The 17234-nt window shown below is 46.2% G+C and overlaps 1 protein-coding gene across 2 annotated transcripts in view; it reads right to left on the bottom strand.

Moving 5' to 3' along the window:
* The window catches only part of ca9 (carbonic anhydrase IX), a 138130-nt gene extending 125277 nt beyond the window's left edge, over nt 1-12853 (bottom strand). For both annotated transcript variants that reach the window (XM_078550970.1, XM_078550959.1), the window contains exon 1: nt 12463-12853. In XM_078550970.1, the coding sequence (XP_078407096.1) occupies nt 12463-12589 (127 nt within the window). In that variant the 5' untranslated portion in view covers nt 12590-12853. The remainder of the gene's footprint in view (nt 1-12462) is intronic.
* Nucleotides 12854-17234: the final 4381 nt, after the last annotated feature.

The following is a 17234-nucleotide window of genomic DNA, read 5'->3' as shown; positions in this document are numbered from 1 at the left end:
CTTGCCCACATGTCTGTCCTTGGCTTGCTGCATTGTTCCAGTGAAGCTCAACACAAACTGGAGGAACAGCACCTCATCTTCCGACTAGGCACTTTACAGCCTTCCGGACTGAATATTGAGTTCAACAATTTTAGATCTTAAACTCCCTCCTCCACCCCCACCCCCTTTCTGATTCTTCCCCCTCCTTTTTGTTTTTTCCAATAATTTATATAGATTTTTCTTTTCCCACATATTTCCATTATTTTTAATGTATTCCACCGATCATTTATCTATACCTTTTATGCCCTTTCAGTCTTATTTCACCCCACCCCCACTAGAGCTATCTGTACCTTGCTTGTCCTGCTATCCATTCTTAATTAGCACATTCTTGTAGATAATATCACCACCTTCAACACCTCTTTGTTCCTTTGTCTGTGACATCTTTTGGTTATCTCCTCCTATCACTGTTTGCTTGTCCCAACAACTCCACCCCCCCTCTCTCTCTCCTCTCTCTCTCTCTCTCTCTCCCCCCCCCCCTCCCCCCCCCCACCGCCACCCCTTAAACCAGCTTATATTTCACCCCTCTCCTATTTTTACTTAGATCTGTTGAAGGGTCATGAGGACTCGAAACGTCAACTTTGCTCTTCTCCGCCGATGCTGCCAGACCTGCTGAGTTTTTCCAGGTATTTCTGTTTTTGTTTTGGATTTCCAGCATCCGCAGTTTTTTGTTTTTATCTTTCTTCCCAGTTCTGGTGTGCTTGAATTGATCTACTTTTCATTCACACATTAGCTCCTTGTTTGTTGACAATTATTCCTCTTTGTCTCTTTGTAGATCTCACCATTATCAAGCATAGAGATTGTGAACAAATAGCCACATATTCCCAATGGAAATCATACCACAAGTGAACAGTTGCCTGTTAACCATTGTGTAATGTACGATAATTGCTGATGTGTTTTGATTCTGTTCTGTTTGTACTATATTCAATTGCACACTGGTTCATGCTGAATTCCACAAAATACAAAATGATAAATTAAATAATTCCCCAGGGAAATAAATCCTGATTTGTACTCTGATAATTAAAGATGGAGTAATTTTTGAACTAAAATGTGTCCTATTCTAATAGAACTGTTAAAATAGTGTATTTATTCCAAGTTTTCAAGAAATCATAATTAAATAGAACAAAAGTTGTACAGAACTGGCAATTTTCCACATCTTTACACTTTTATGTCTCAAGGAGCACCTAACTCATTTTGTAGATGATTAAGTTGCAATATTTAGTAACATAAGAACATAAGAAAGTAAGAAATAGGAGGAGTAGGCCATTCAGCCCCTCAACCCTGATCTGCCAGACAACAAAACCATGGTTCAACTGATGTGGCCTTAACTCCACTTTCCTGCCTGACTCCATAGCCCTTGACTTCCTTATCAATCCTCATCTGTAATCTAATTCGGCCTTGAATATATTCAATGATCCAGCCTTCACCACTTGCTGGGGAAGTGAATTCCAAACATAATGACCCTCTGAGAGAAGAAATTCCTCCTCATTTTCATCTTAAATGGGAGACCCTTATTTTGAAGATCTGGCCTCCAGCTCTAGATTCCCCCGACAAGAGGAAACATCCTCTCACCATCTACCCTGTCAAATCCCCTCAAGATCCCCCCTCATTCTTCTAAACTCCAATGAGTATAGGCCCAGCCTGCTCAACCTTTCTTCACAAGACAACACCTTCATCCCAGGAATCAGCCTACTCAACATAAGAAGCAAATGTTTCTAATTACAGAGTGAGTGCTCTTCATCTTCCATTGTGGCATTTTCAAAGCGTGTAAGCTTTAGCTTTTACAGCATGCTTAAAAAAGATAACGAAGGAATAATGTTCAAACAGTAATAGAATTATCACCAGCAGTTCAATCAAATCCTTTAAGACTTGTCCCTCTCTTGCATTTTAATTAATTAGATATAATGTTATGCTGGGGTATTTTTGGATGGTGAGAATATTTTAGGCTCATTTCTCCTCTCCCTTTACTTGAAACTCACTGAGATGGTAGGTGGATGTCTTCCTCCCAAGCTTCTGCTGATAACAATCTGAAAATCATCACTATTCAAGCACAAGAGGTTATTCTCTAACTCATTTTTCTTTCCTACCTTGAGGCAAGCACGTGTCATTCATTCAGGGGCTCTCCCACAAGAGTATAGGTTGCAATGAGGAACTTAACACATTGGTGACCTTGGGAAGGGTCTCACAGCATGTGGCATAAAGTTTTATTAAACAAATTCGAAACAAGTATATTTTTGTCAGTTATCTTATTCTGTAATAATATCCTACAAGACATTCCATGCCCCAACCAGACTGCATTCCTGAATGGATATGGAGCCAATTTATACCAATACATTGAGGTTTGATTTAAGGTATTATGTTATAAGATTTTTGTTTTGGGGCTGGGAACCCAATGTCAGGGTCAAATCTGAGTCCCTACACTGCACCGTGTCGGAAATAGCCGTCATCTCAATTTTGTAGCCAATTGGCCAATTAATGCTCACCGTCCAGTTAGGGATGGGAATAGGAGGCCCTCCAGCACTGAGAGAGTAGCAGTCTGCTGATGCAGGTAGGAGAGGGCACCTCCATCTCGCTGCACTTTTTACAAACTATTGAAAAAGAATTGGCCCTGGCTGCTGGACCACTATCATGGAGGGGAAACCTCTCCTCAGGGAGACCTGCAGCTACAAATGTGGCCATGTTGGTATGGCGACTGCAGGAAGGGGGTGGGGGTTTCATATTGATCCTGAGGCACTCCCTCCCCAATGCCTCCCCCCTCTCCACCCCATGGCCTGCCACCTGGAGGCAGGCTCCAGGCATCTGCTGGGCTCTAGATGCCACAGAGGCCCCTGGGGCCGAGGTGAAAAATTCCAGTTCTCCCACTATAATGACTTCTTGTCACCTAGCCCCTGTAACCCCCTCTCCTTCTGTATCAATCCTGACCTTAAAAACATCCCTGCTAACGGTTTCTACCACTCCACGTGGTAGCAAGCTCCACATTCTCACACTTTCTGTGCAAAGGTATTCCAAGGGTAGTCACCATGTTGATATAAAACTATCAAGTAAGTAAACAGGATAAATGAGAGAGTAACCTAATTTGGTCAGTTCCATCTATTATAGTTAACAGGTCAAGTGACACCGTTATTACCTAGGACTATGGCTGGATGCACATGAACTGAGCAAAACAGGAAGATTTATTGTTTTTGTTGAAGTCATGCTTGAACTGATCAATGCCTGAAAATCTTAATTATGCTCCTTGCACAATGATTTTAATCATTATATTGATGAATAAATAATGGTTACTGTAGAATACTAGTTGTATTAAGCAAGTGAGGAATCTAAATACTTCATAAGTACCAAAATCTAAGTGGCACAAAGTTTTCCTCTCCCCAAATATGGTGCTTTACATATTAAACTTCATTGGGCTATTAAAGAAATGCAGAGTAATTTTATACTTCCCACCAGTACTTGGATAAAAACAATATTTGATTATTCCTTAAGTGTTTATTTTTCTTTTCTTCCCTCTTTCTTGCCCCTTTGCATCATCCCTGTTTAGAAAGACAGAAAGACTTTCCTGTTTATGCAGCTGCACTGCCATATCCTGTATCAGGTCTGACTAAATCTCAGATACAATGCTTCACACACCATTTCTCCTGCCTGTCAAGTCTTTTTATCACCAGGCAATGTTGTTTGTAGCTCTGCATCTATGTGAGAATTTTAAAGGCTCAACCATTCATTGCTGAACTTGGGTTACTGGCATGCGGATTAGGCTATGGCTTTCTTGTTGATCAGCTGCTGAGGCTTTAAACTCTGGAATTCCTTCCCTAAACTCCTTTGCTTTCTACTACTCTCTCACCTCCTTTAAGATAAAATTTATTCCTATAAGTAACTTTCAGACTGGGTACTGAACCAAGAGTGTATGATTGAAAGACAAATGTTGCCTTGGGACTCAAACCGTCCTACCTTAATATGTCCCTGTGATTAATTATAGAATAACATTATTTGGATTTATACCTTGTTTCCCTTCTCAGATCTCACACTTCCTCACATACAGCACCACCAGTGCACAGAGGAGGTCAGCCATCCAGTGCAGGAAGAGGATGAATGCTCTCATCCGTTCCACCAGGGTAAGTCAACTACCTCATCACTCTCAACTCACACACTCTCAAACCCATCACACATTCACAGGAATCTCACAGCTCAAGGGACAACACCAATAACTCTCACACACATCTTCACATCTCCATCAGGCTCATAATCTCTGGAGCTCATGTCCTCATCCTGACCATGGCTCACAACAGCAGGGAGAGGTCCCAGGCCCACATTAGGCCCCTCACTCACTTTGAGGAGTGTGCCATCGCACTGACTGGTGAGGATGTCGACTGTGCCTGTAGCGACGGCGAGGTCAGTGGCGAACACCCACGTGAGGATCTTGCACCGCATTATCCCTCTCTCAATGCAACTGTGAGTGCTCTCTCTCCTATTTTTGCCTCTGCTGCCATGCACTAATTATCTCTACTTTGGTTCACAGGGAGCTCTGCCAAGTGACCAACACCCTCAGCCAGCCAGTCCCTCAGCTCCATCCACGTCCTCACCTCCAGCCAAGAGGACACCTCCTCCATTGAAGAGCTGGAAATAAGCAGCCTGGAAGACCCATCACAGTGCTTATCACACCATCCACCAGTTCAGAGACACACACCTTGGTGGGACCTAGATTTAGGGCAGGCTTGAGTTCACAATCTGATGGTCACCACACGGAGATGTGTCTGCAGTAGGAGGAGGCAGGTTCAGCCGAGCTCCCCGGCACTCGGAGGACTGATGGGGAAGGGGCATCTGTGAGGTCCGAGTCAGATGGCGAGCCTCTGGATTTGGCCTTCCAACTCATCCTGGAGAGTCAGCAGAAGGCAGGGGAGCTGTTGGAAGCCCTCAACAGAGTGGCACACAAGTTGGAGGAGTGCGTCCCCCACTCTCTGATGAAGTGGTGCCCACATGTGCTTGTATGGAGGTCTCCATGGGAAGGATGGCAAATGCCATGGAGACCCTGGTCCAGCAGGACGCGGAGATGTGCGCACATCTGCATTTCATTGCAGTAGCCATGGGTGAGTTCCTGCAGTGGTAACACGAGAGGGAAATGGGGCACCTCGACATCCCTCCAGGTGCTCCTTTGTGTCAAGGAGTCAGGCTGGGGAGCTCAGGCACCCGAAAGGAGGAGCAGCAGCTGGACACCCCTAGGTCATCCACTCAGGATGTCTGTCAGCTCCCTCCAAGTCCCCTTTGTCTGTGACCCCCTCAACCTCATCCACTGCCATTGTCTTTCAGCTTCATTCACAGGCTACGCGAGTCCTCCCCCTGCATCACCCTCCCCCGACCCACTAGCAGTTAAACTGCACGTAGCTGGACTACAAGTGATTCTGGAGGGAGAAGTGTGTGTGGCAGGGCCTTCCAGAGCCTCGTGCAAGTACTCTCCCATGCAGGGAACCTTCCTCCATCACACACTCACTGTCCCGAGCATTTTCAATGCTGCCTGCTGGGTTTCTCTTTCAGTTCTCCATCTGAGATGACCTGCATCTCCGCCCACCCACTGATCACATTCCCATGCAGCACCTCTGCCCGTCCAACATGAGGCTTCGCTCACTTTCCATTTGAAAACCATGGCCGTTGTCAAAATTTTTGCTCAACTCCCCGTCCTTTCCGCTCCCCAGTCACCTATATCCTTTCCCCATCACTGTCGATCACCAGGCATCACCTTCCACCTTTCCGTCGTCACCTACCAACCCGAACACTTTTCTTTCCAGGATGCCCAGGTGACCGTGCAATGTCCCTATGTTTCTGAGAATCCCACCCCCATCCACGTTGACCTCCCTGACCTCCTCCTTCCCACCCCCCAGAGTCCGTGTCTGCCTCCGAGTCCCCACCAGCCATCCTCACTGTCTCTTCTACTGTTACCAGTACACCCTGACACTCCCACCCCTCTGACTCCCTCTGCCCTCTCTCACACTCACCATTCTCTCCCACCATGCTCACCCTCATTTCACTCCCCAGGAGGCAGTCTTGACTCCACAGACCCTTCCCTTGCACATCCACCTGGACAACCCAAACTCTTACTCCTTCCTCCACTATTACTCCCTCCTCCTCCTGAACACCTCCATCCCCCTGAACTCCTTCCCCCCTCCGAACTCCTTCCCCCCTCCGAATTCCTTCCCTTACACCTTCCTTCCCTCTCACATCTACCTCCCACTTGCAGTATTCTCTTCCATTACAACATCCTCCCCGTACTCCCTCCTCCCCCTCCCATTTTCATGCTCCCGAAACCTTCGCTACCCCCTTCCAACCTCATCCCCCAGACGCCTTCGCCACCCCCCCCCCAACCTCCCCCCACGACATCTTCATCCCCCCCCTCCCAAGCTCACCTTCGTCTCCCAGTCACACCTAGACCTTCCCCTCCCACCGCTCGCCGATCATTCGTAGCCCATGGCCAAGACCATAATGTTCCAAAGCAGACCTGAGACATCAACACAGAACTCCCAGTTTCCATGAGCTGCTCCATGGAACGGCCATGTCCATGAGAATCCCCCCAGCCAGCGAGCACATGTTCCTCCAGGGTCCGGTAGTTTTGGGCTCCAGCATTCTCTGCTCCTCGGATGTCGGCAATATGAGCAAGGCCCTAACGGTAAGTCCCGACTTCTGCACGTCACACTTGTCCAGGCGTGTTTGCCTGCTGGCGTAATGGTAAATCTGCTGCGGGGGGGACGATCCTGGTCGGGCCTTACTTTGTATCCCATTAGCGGGATGCAAAACAGGTTCATGCCGGCCTCCAGCAGGATTGGCGTTCCGCCATGGCCGACACCATCAGGTGATCCTGCGTGAAAGCCGGTGTGAAACCTATTTTTGGCCTTTTCGCCATATTGTGTGTCCCCCACCTCGCCCCCCCACCCCGCCCGAGTCAACAGGACCGGAAAATTCCGGGCCACTAGACTATTACAAAGCACGCCTGGCTGAGCACCCACGTTCTACCTCTTTGTAAACCTGAGGTCATCCAAACTTTGCTGCCCATGTCGTAACTTGCACCAAGCCCTATTCACCTTTCATCCCTTTGTTTGCCAACCAATATTAGCTCCCGGTTAAGCAATGGTCTGATTTTAAAATTCTTATGCTTGTTCTCAAATATTTCCTATCTCTGTAATCTCCCCCCACCCTAAAACCTTCCAAAATGCCTCAGCTCTGGAACTTCCTCTCTAACCTCTCCGCCTCTCTAACTCTCTTTCCACATTTAACACACTCTTTGAAACCTACCTGTATAACCAAGCTGTTGGTTATCTGCCCTAATTTCACCTTATGTAGCTCAATGTTAAATATGGTTCTATACACTCCTGGAGGCATGTTGGAATGTTTTATTAAGTTAAAAGTGCTATGTAAATATAAATTGTCATTTTGTTGCATTAATCTTGAAAAACAAAATAGTTTTTTTTATTCATTCATGGGACGTGAGCGTCGCTGGCTAGGGCAGCATTTATTGCCCATCCCTAATTGCCCTTGAGAAGGTGGTGGTGAGCTGCCTTCTTGAACGGCTGCAGTCCATGTGGTGTAGGTACACCCACAGTTCTATTAGGGAGGGAGTTCCAGGAGTTTGAAATAGTGTAGCTATTTCAGTAATCACAATGCAATGTGTATTCTTTTACAGTTTGTGGTACTTGAGCCTTTCTCAATTGCAATGTGAAATTAATAAGAAAAAGGCAGAAAATCCATTTGCCATTAATTTCCAACTGGCTACATGGTGGTTCCAAAGATCAGTCATATTGGGTTTGAAATGCTGACTCTGTTTCTCTCTCCACAGATGCTGCCAAACCTGCTGAGTTTCTCTAGCAATTTCTTTTTTTATCTTGGATACAGGCTGGGCGGGGCTTCTGTTGTCCCCAATAAATGCCATCCGCCATCCCATATATGGTCATAATAATGAAGGTGGTGTGATATCCCATGCTGGACTTCAGTGTTAAAGAAGATGGCTCACCACCACTTTCTCAAGGATAATTAGGGTTGGGCAATAAATGCTGGTCTTGCAGTGACACCCACAACCCACAAATGAATTTTAGAAAAAACCTGTTTCTCAAATTTTTTGGCAGATGCTTATTTGTTGAATTTGCTGATATAATCAACCTGCACTGCCTCTCTTGGCAGCCCATCCACACATTCGCCACCCTCAGCAACAAATATAAATTGTTTCTCTTCTATTTTGAGACTATGCACTTTTTCAGATCCTGGTATTTCAACAACCATGGAAGTTGCTCTGCACCAAATGCACAATGGGATATTTTAGTTCTACAGAGTCCTTAATAATGCTAAGATGATAGCTCTGTGACTGTTAGGGAGAGCCAACCGATATTTTAAAGAATTGTTGGAAAGATAAGAATAAGTTTTGAATATTGAAAGGCATGTTCTTCTATTCAACTAAGAAAAAAACATCAAACATTCATTAATAGAAGGTTTATGTGGAGAGTAATTCCTGTTAATGAAAGGAATCATTTCTGCTTACCCCTAGCATTTTTAGCAGCAGGATTCATTTACCAATTACCTTATAGACTGGAATGTTTCACATGGAGTAAACAATGTCACCAGCAAAGAAACAAGCCTTTCAGCCCAACTAGTAGACTCATAGACTCATAGACGTTTACAGCGCAGAAGGAGGCCATTCGGCCCATCGTGTCCACACCGGTCAACAAAGATCTGACTACACTAATCCCATTTTCCAGCGCTTGACCCCTAGCCCAGGAGGCTATGGCAATGCAAGCGAATATCTAAATGCTTCTTAAATTTTACGAGGGTTTCTGACTCAGCCACCCTTTCAGGCACCCTCTGGGTGAAAAGATTTCTCCTCAACGCTCCTCTTAGCCTTTTACCTCTTACCTTAAATCTATGCCCCATGGTTATTGATCCCTTTACTAATGGAAAAAGTGCCTTCCTATCCACCCTATCTATGTCCCTCATAACCTTATACAACTCTATCAGGTCTCCTCTTAACCTTCGCTGCTCCAAGGAAAACAACCCCAGCCTATCCAATCTTTCCTCATAGCTCAGACCCTCCAGCCGAGGCAGCATTCTAGTAAATTTGCTCTCACCCTCTCCAATGCAATCACATCCTTCCTATAATGCGGATTCCAGAACTGTGCGCAGTACTCCAGCTGTGGCCTAACTAGCGTTTTATACAGTTCCAGCATAACCGCCTTGTTCTTGTATTCTATGCCTCGGCTAATAAAGGCAAGTATCCCAATTACCTTCTTAACCACCTTATCTACCTTGCCTGCTACCTTCATGGGTCTGTGGATATACACACCAAGGTCCCTCTGATCTTCAGTACTTTGCAGGGTCCTACCGTTCATAGTGTAATCCCTTGCCTTGTTAGCCCTCCCCAAGTGCATTACCTCACACTTTTCTGGGTTGAATTCCATTTGCCACTGCTCTGACCAGTTCATTGATATCTTCCTGCAGTTTATGGCTATCCTCCTCACTATTTACCACCTACCAATTTTTGTGTCATCTGCAAACTTCGTGATCATACCCACTGCTTTTAATTCCAAATCAGTTATGTACACCACAAACAGCAAGGGCCCCAGCACTGAGCCCTGCAGAACCCCACTAGAAACAGACTTCCAGTCACAGAAACATCCATCTACCATCACCCCCTGCTTCCTGCCTCTCAGCCAATTTTGGATCTAACGTGCCACTTTGCCTTGGATCCCATGGACCCTTACTTTCTTGACCAGTCTGCCATGAGGGGCTTTATCATTAGCCTTGCAAAAGCCCATGTAAACCACATCAAATGCATTACCCTCATCAGCACTCCTGGTTATCTCCTCAAAAAATTCGATCAAATTTGTCAAACACGACCCTCCCTTAACAAATCCATGCTGACTATCCCTGATTAATCCATGTCTCCTCAAGTGCAGATATATTCTTTCCCTCAAAATTCTTTCTAGTAACTTCTGAGGTTAGACTGACTGGCCTATAAGTTCCTGGTCTATCCCTTCCTCTCTTTTTTTAATACACTGGTCTATACCAGCGTTTATGCTCCACATGAACTTCCTCCCACCTCTCTTCATCTAACTATACAGTTTTAATAACTATATCATCATCATCAGTTGACTATTATCCGAGCTTCTGTGACTGTCCTCCATACACCTTTGTATGGCAGGAACCTGAACCCTGGGGCACGATTTTACATCCCACGGGCGGGTGCACGCCCAACCCGATCGGCGTAAAATAGTGTGAAATGACGTTGGGCAAGCATCCCAACATTGTCACGCACTCGCGTGATATTTCAGTCAGCGGGTACACGCGAGAGTTGGCAGTGCACCTGCCAACAATTAAGAGGGCTATAAAGGCCCTTAATCAATTAATTTAAACCTATTTTTTGCACCAGTCCCACCTTTTGGTTGGCAGGTGGGTGAATCGACCAGGCGGCCTTTTAATTTTTTTAGCAAGCCTCATTCACAGGAGGGGCGAGGTTTCCACAATTAAAATAAAAATAAATATAAATTTTGGGGCAGAATTTTTATTCTGTTAACATTATTGTGAGTGAGGGCATTTTTTTCAGATTTTAAAGATCTTTATTTTTGATTTTCAAATTCTTCAGCTCCCTGCCTTCAGGGGGCTTTCAGTGCGCGTTCCCCCGCGCGCAAGCATTTGTGCCCGCCCCCGCCCCAGCAGCGCGAGCTACCCCAGCAGCGCGCCTTTGAGGCTGGCTGGCCAATCGTGGTCAGGGGCCGATTACGGGTGGCGGACTGTTTCCCGGCCGTCCCAGGGCCCGCCTGCTGCGCCCGCCTGACCACCCAAAAATCCTGCCCCGGGCGTTGTGATTCGGACAGTCCACAGTTGTTCTTTCATTGACTTATTAGAAACTGCAGCTGTAACACCACTGGCAAGTTATGGATACCACTGGCCTGCGCCTTTCCCTGGCGTTCCCTCCATTAAGCATCCCACTAGACAAGTGAGAAAAGAGGTGTGGACAAGAGCATGACAAGTCCTCCCAAGGTTTGAGCTACCATCCTATCAGGTTTCAAAACAGCTACTGACAGTTTTAAAGGTTCACTGAGAAAACCTTATTCCGCCAGTTTGGGGCCTCGAATTGAAGAGAGATCCAAGCAAGGAAAAGAGAACATGGAAAGAGAGGTAGAGAAGAAACATTAGAGAAAGCACAGCCAAAAAAAAAGCATTAGAAAGGAAAGAAGGAAATGTATGCTAGGTGCAGTGCTGTACTATATATACATAGCTAGGTCTTATTTACTCACCACATTTATTACCTCAAGACATCTCAACATGCTTCACAACCAATTACTTACATTTGAGTGTAGTCACTGCTGTAATGTAAGGAAATGTGGCAGACTATGCAAGCACAATAAGATTCCATAAATAAGACAAATAACTAAAAAACCCGTTGAAGTTAAGTTGGCCAGGATACCAGGAGAACCTGACTGCTCTTCTTCAAATAGCACCATGGGATCTTTGACATCCACCTGAGAATGGTAGATGGTACTTTCTCACCCAAAAAATGGTGCCTCCAACAATTTAGTGCTCCCTCTACTTTGTGTATAGTATATATATATAAATTTTCATATATATATATGTATATATATATATATATAAAATACATATATGTGTGAACACAGACCTGTACTGTTCTGTTTCTCCTTAGTTGCCAGTGTCTCTATATACAAATCAAAGTTATTATCTATATTACTTTGCAAAGACAAAAAGAGAAAAATAGGCTACTCTCTCTGTACACTATGCACTTGAATATGCTAATTTATTCATAGATTTTCTTGTATCTATACACCTTTAATGAAAGTCTCATAACAGTCTAATGATTTAAATACTCGTCTAGATTCTTGTGTATGTCTTTACCGGGAAATACATAAAAAGCCAGGAAAAAGTGACCATTGGTGAAAAGTGATTTTGTGGGAACACTAGCACATATTGCATATGGTCAGAAACAATTAATAATGGCAAATACTAGCAACGAAATGGCCATTTATACATGATGAAACACATTCGTACTTGCAGGCTCAATTTACATTCTGGAGTGTGATTCTTGAGTCTCAACGACCTGGAATGATTGCGGTTTGGAAAAACTATATACAAAGATCCTGTCAGACTGTTTTATACTCTTTAGACATCAGGCAGCCCTTGAATACCACATTCAACTGGATAGTTTGGTAACTGGGTACTTTAAACCCCTTGTTAAAATTTACAGAAAATCCCAAAATATAATTTTAAAATATTAAATGTCATTAGATTTCCATTCCTTTTCATTTGAAAGCACTTTGACATTGCAAATTAACAATTAGTTGCTGAAAGTACATTTCTGAGATTGCAGAATCAATTTGTTCCTCCTTGTGTGATTGTTTAAATCAATCAAGATATAACATTTCGTATCTTTAGAACAAATCGTCTTACCTTCATGTTTTTCTTTATGTTCAGGATCTGGATTTGTGTCACATGTACCAGTTGTTAAAAGCTGAGCCAGTACCAGAAACAATAATCTGTGCATTGTATAAGGTGTTCTACGATTCTGATTTAACATAGAACGCCTCCAGTGAGCTCACAGCCAACTCTTATAGTTCTCCAAAATCTATTTAGCTAATTTGTGGTCTCACTGACATTAAGAACTGCAGTAACCACCCTTCTGAAGGCCTGTTTCAATGACTCTGCCTCCTCGAATGCTTTCTCTGTTCAACGTCAAATGAATGACATGCTGTCTTAAATACCGACCAACAATTAAAGGTGATAGCCTGTCCTTGTGTCCACATTGCATTATTTTGCCAGGCAAAAAATAAGCTTTTGCTGGAGAGTTACAGTGTGTAATGCGATTCCACACGCTGTGTAACACTGATACAGTGGTGGGAACAAAGTGCAGGATTAAAGGTGACTTTCCAGTTTAGAGTGTCTTAAAGAGAACAGCAGACTTTCTTGTGCTGTTCACTAATTTCATTCATATTTTAAAAATTATCAATGAATGTGTTGCAAGAAAGCAATGTCATGACAATTAGTTTGATAACATGCCATTTGAATAATTTATATGTTAAAAAAGATTCCTAATTATTTCACAAATGGAAAGGGATAGAAAATACAGGCACCAAGCCAAGGAGGGGGTGAAGTGGAGGCTGAAAACTTGATGTAAAGGTGAGTTTTGTGAAAATCTTTTTAACAAGAAGAAAACAGTGGCAAGGAGTAGGGCTTAGGGCAGGAACTGCAGAGAGTCTAGCTGAGGGCTCACCAATTAATGGTGGGGCAAAGGAGGGGGACACACAAAGGGCCAGCATCTGAGGATTGAAGGCTGCTATAGGAGAAGGTTGTTGTTGTAGCACAGGATACAAGTGACTGAGTTTTGGCAATTTACAATTTATGAAGAACAGAAACAAGAAAGAAAGCATTGGTATGATTGAGATGAGAGATGACAAAAGTATGAGGGAGGTGATGGTGTAGTGGTAGTAATCCAGAGACCCAGGAGCCCTAGCAAAACTGGAGACAATGGGAAGATGGTCAGAAGGAAAACTCTCCACTGGTTGGAGTCATACCAAGCACAAAGGAAGATGGTTGTGGTTGTTGGAGGCCAATCATCTCAGTTCCAGCATATCACTGCAGGAGTTCCAAGTGTCCTTGGTCCAAACATCTTCAGCTGCTTCATCAATGACCTTCCTTCCATCATAATGTCAGAAGTGGGGATGTTCGCTGATGATTGCATAATGTTCAGCACCATTCGCGACTCCTCAGATACTGAAGCAGTCCATGTCCTAATGCAGCAAGACCTGGACAATATCCAAGCTTGGGTTGACAAGTGGCAACATTCGTGCCACTCAAGTGCCAGGCAATGACCACCTCCAACAAGAGAGAATCTAACCATTGACCCTTTACATTCAATGGCATTACCATCACTGAATTCCCCCACCATCAACATCCTTGGGGTTACCATTGACCAGAAACTGAATTGGAATAGCCACATAAATACTGTGGCTACAAGAGCAGGTTAGAAGCTAGGAATCCTGTGAAAAGTAACTCTCCTCCTAACTCCCCAAAGCCTGTCTGCCATCTACAAGGCACAAGTCAGGAATGTGATGGAATACTCTCCACTTGCCTGGATGAGCGCAGCTCCCACAACACTCAAGAAGCTTGATACCGTCCAGGACAAAGCAGCCCACTTGATTGGCACCACATCCACAAACATTCGCCCCCTTCACCACCGATGCACAGTAGCAGCAGCATGTGCCATCTACTCGATACACTGTGAGAACTCACAAGATAGCACCTTTCAAACTCACGACCACTACCATCTAGGAGGACAAGGGTAGCAGACTCATAGGAACACCACCACTTGGAAGTTCCCCTCCAAGCCACCCACCACCCTGACTTGAAAGTGTATCCCCGTTCCTTCACTGTCGCTGGGTCAAAATCCTGGAACTCCTTCCCTAACAGCACTGTGGGTATACATAAACCACATGGACTGCAGTGGTTCAAGAAGGCAGCTCACCACCACCTTCTCAAGAGCAACTAGGGGTGGACAATAAATGCTGGCCCAGCCAGTGAAGCACACATCCCATAAATGATTTTTTTAAAAGTTCAATGTCACTGAGGTAGTGATGGAAGTGAACGGATACAAATAGATTGCCGTAGCGGTGGAATAGCAAATGGGGTTGGAAGCTCAGGGGTGGGATGAACAGAGTGCCAATGTTTTTCATGGTTTGGTCCAATTTGATTGGGCTGAGGGCTATGGAGTGATATTTATTGCAGGAGCCCCAAACAATGGCTGGTGGTGGGGGGTACAATATGGCGAGAAGGCCAAAAATCGGTTTCACGCCGGCTTGTAAGCACAGCGGGACCATCCGATCGTGTCCACCATGGAGGAACGCCAATCCCGCTAGAGGCCTGCCTGAACCCGATTTGCATCCTGGTAATAGGATGTAAAGTAAGGCCCTACCGTAATTGTCTTCCCTCGACCGATTTACCACTACGCCCACAGGAAAACATGCCTGCCCAGAACATGTGCGACGTGCAGAAGTCGGGACTCACCATTAGGCCTTTTCTCAGGTCAAGGACATCTGAGGAGAAGATGCTGGAGGCCAACAGCTACTGGACCTTCGAGGAACATGTGCATCGCATGCTGGGTGGATTCTCATGGACCTGGCTCCACCGCGAAGCAGCTCAGGAAGGTGGGAAGTCTCTGTTGATGTCTTGGGTTGCTTGGAACGTCACAGTCTTGGCCATGGGCTTCTACAGATGTTCAGAGAGTGGGGTGGGGGGGGTGTGGGGAGAGGAAAGTCCAGCTGTGAGTGGGAGCAGAATGTGTATCGGGGTGATGGGAGAGGAAATCTAGATGTGGCTGGGAGAGGAAGGTGAACCAGGGAGGGTGAGGTTGGGAGGGACACACAAAAATGTTGGGGGCGGGGGGCGAGGTTGGGAGAGGGGAGGAGGCGCGAATGCAGCAAGTGGGGAGGTAGGAGGTAACTGTAAGGGAGGGATTTCAGAGGGGGAAAGAAGTTTGGAGGGGGGAAGGAGTTTGGAGGGGGAAGGTGTCTGGGGGGAGGAGGGAGTAAGGGCTGAGAATGTCCAGGTGAACTTGCAAGGGAGGGGTCTGTGGAGTCAATGACTGCATCCTGGGGAATGAGCTGAGGGTGGGCGTGGTAGGAGGAAATGGTGAGTGTGAGAGTGGGCAGAGGGAGCTGGAAGGGTGGGTGGGTGAAGGTGAGTCGTTAGCCGTAGAAAGGACAGCAAGGGTGGTTGATGAGAACCCGGACGCAGACATGGACCCTGGGGAAGGAGGAGATTGGGAAGGTGAATGTGGATGGCAGTGGGATTTTTAGAAGGTGGGAAACATGCACATTCACCTGGACATCCTGGAATGTCAAGGGTTCAGGTTGGTAGGTGACGGTGGGGAGGTGGAAGGTGATGCCAGGGTGGGGTTGACAGTGACGGGGGAAGAAAGGACATAGGTGATTGGGGGTGGGGATAGGGCGGGGGGAGTTGATCAAAAACTTAACGATTACAATGGCTGTAAAAATGGAAAGTAAGCGGACCCTCATGCTGGACGGGCACAGGTGCTGCATGGGAGTGTGGCCAGTGCATGGGTGGAGATGCAGTTCAGCTCAGATGGACAACTGAAAGAGAATCCCAGCGGGCAGCATTGAAAATGCTCGGGACAGTGAGATGAGTGCGATGGAGGAAGGCTCCGTGTGCGTGGGAGAGTGCTTGCACAAGGCTCTGAAAGGCCCTACCACACACACAGTTGTCCCTCCAGAATCACTCGTGGTCTGGCTGCATGCAGCTGGACTGCTAGTGGAGGAGGATGCAGGGAGAGGCTGCGGGAAGTCTGTCAATGAAACTGAAAGACACCATTACCACATTATTCAGTGGAAGTGAAAATATTTTCAGATTTTAAAGTGAGAAAATGCAACCATTTGTGATTAGAAATTCTTAACTTTTCTAGGCCCACCACTTCTTCTAGCTGCTGCCCTGGCATCCTCAGCAGGAGTGGAGACAGCCTGTACAATGGTTGGCCCTGTTGCCTCTGATGACTTTGGCGTGTGTCCTCTGGAGAGCCAAGGCCTTGAGGGCCCCAGCTTACTTTGGCTGCCCTCCTGTGGGCCAGCTGTTCCCTCTGTGGTGACAGTGGATGAGGCTGAGGGGGTCACAGGCAAATGGGGACTCGGAGGGAGAGGACAGCCTCTGAAATTCCAGAGGGAAGGACCCAGGGGTGTCCAGCTGCCGATTCTCCTCCCTTCCGGTGCCAGAGGGCCCCGGCCTGACTCCTTGAGGGGAGGGAGCACCTGGAGGGATGTTGAGGTGCCCTGCTTCCCTCTCACATTGCCACTGCAGAAACTCACCCATGGCTACCACGATGGAGTACAGGTCTGCGCGTATCTCCATGTTCTGCTGGACCAGAGTCTCCATGGCATCCAGCATCTTCCCCATGGAGACCTCCATACAAGCACATGTGGGCACCACTTCATCAGAGGGCAGGCAGATGCACTCCTCTGATTCGCATGACATTCTTATGAGGGCATCCAACAGCTCTGTGTGATGTTCCCCTACCTTCTGTTGACCCTCCACTATGAGTTGGAAGGCCGAATCCAGAGGCTCATCATTTGACTCAGGCTTCACAGATGCCTCTTCCCTAGCAGTCCTTTGAGTACTGGGGAGCTTGGCTGAACCTGCCTCCTCCTGCTGCGGACACG

This window comes from Cetorhinus maximus, chromosome 1, assembly GCF_964194155.1.
Source record: "Cetorhinus maximus chromosome 1, sCetMax3.hap1.1, whole genome shotgun sequence".
Taxonomy (NCBI): Eukaryota; Metazoa; Chordata; class Chondrichthyes; order Lamniformes; family Cetorhinidae; genus Cetorhinus; species Cetorhinus maximus.
This window is presented reverse-complemented; position numbering and strand designations above follow the sequence as displayed.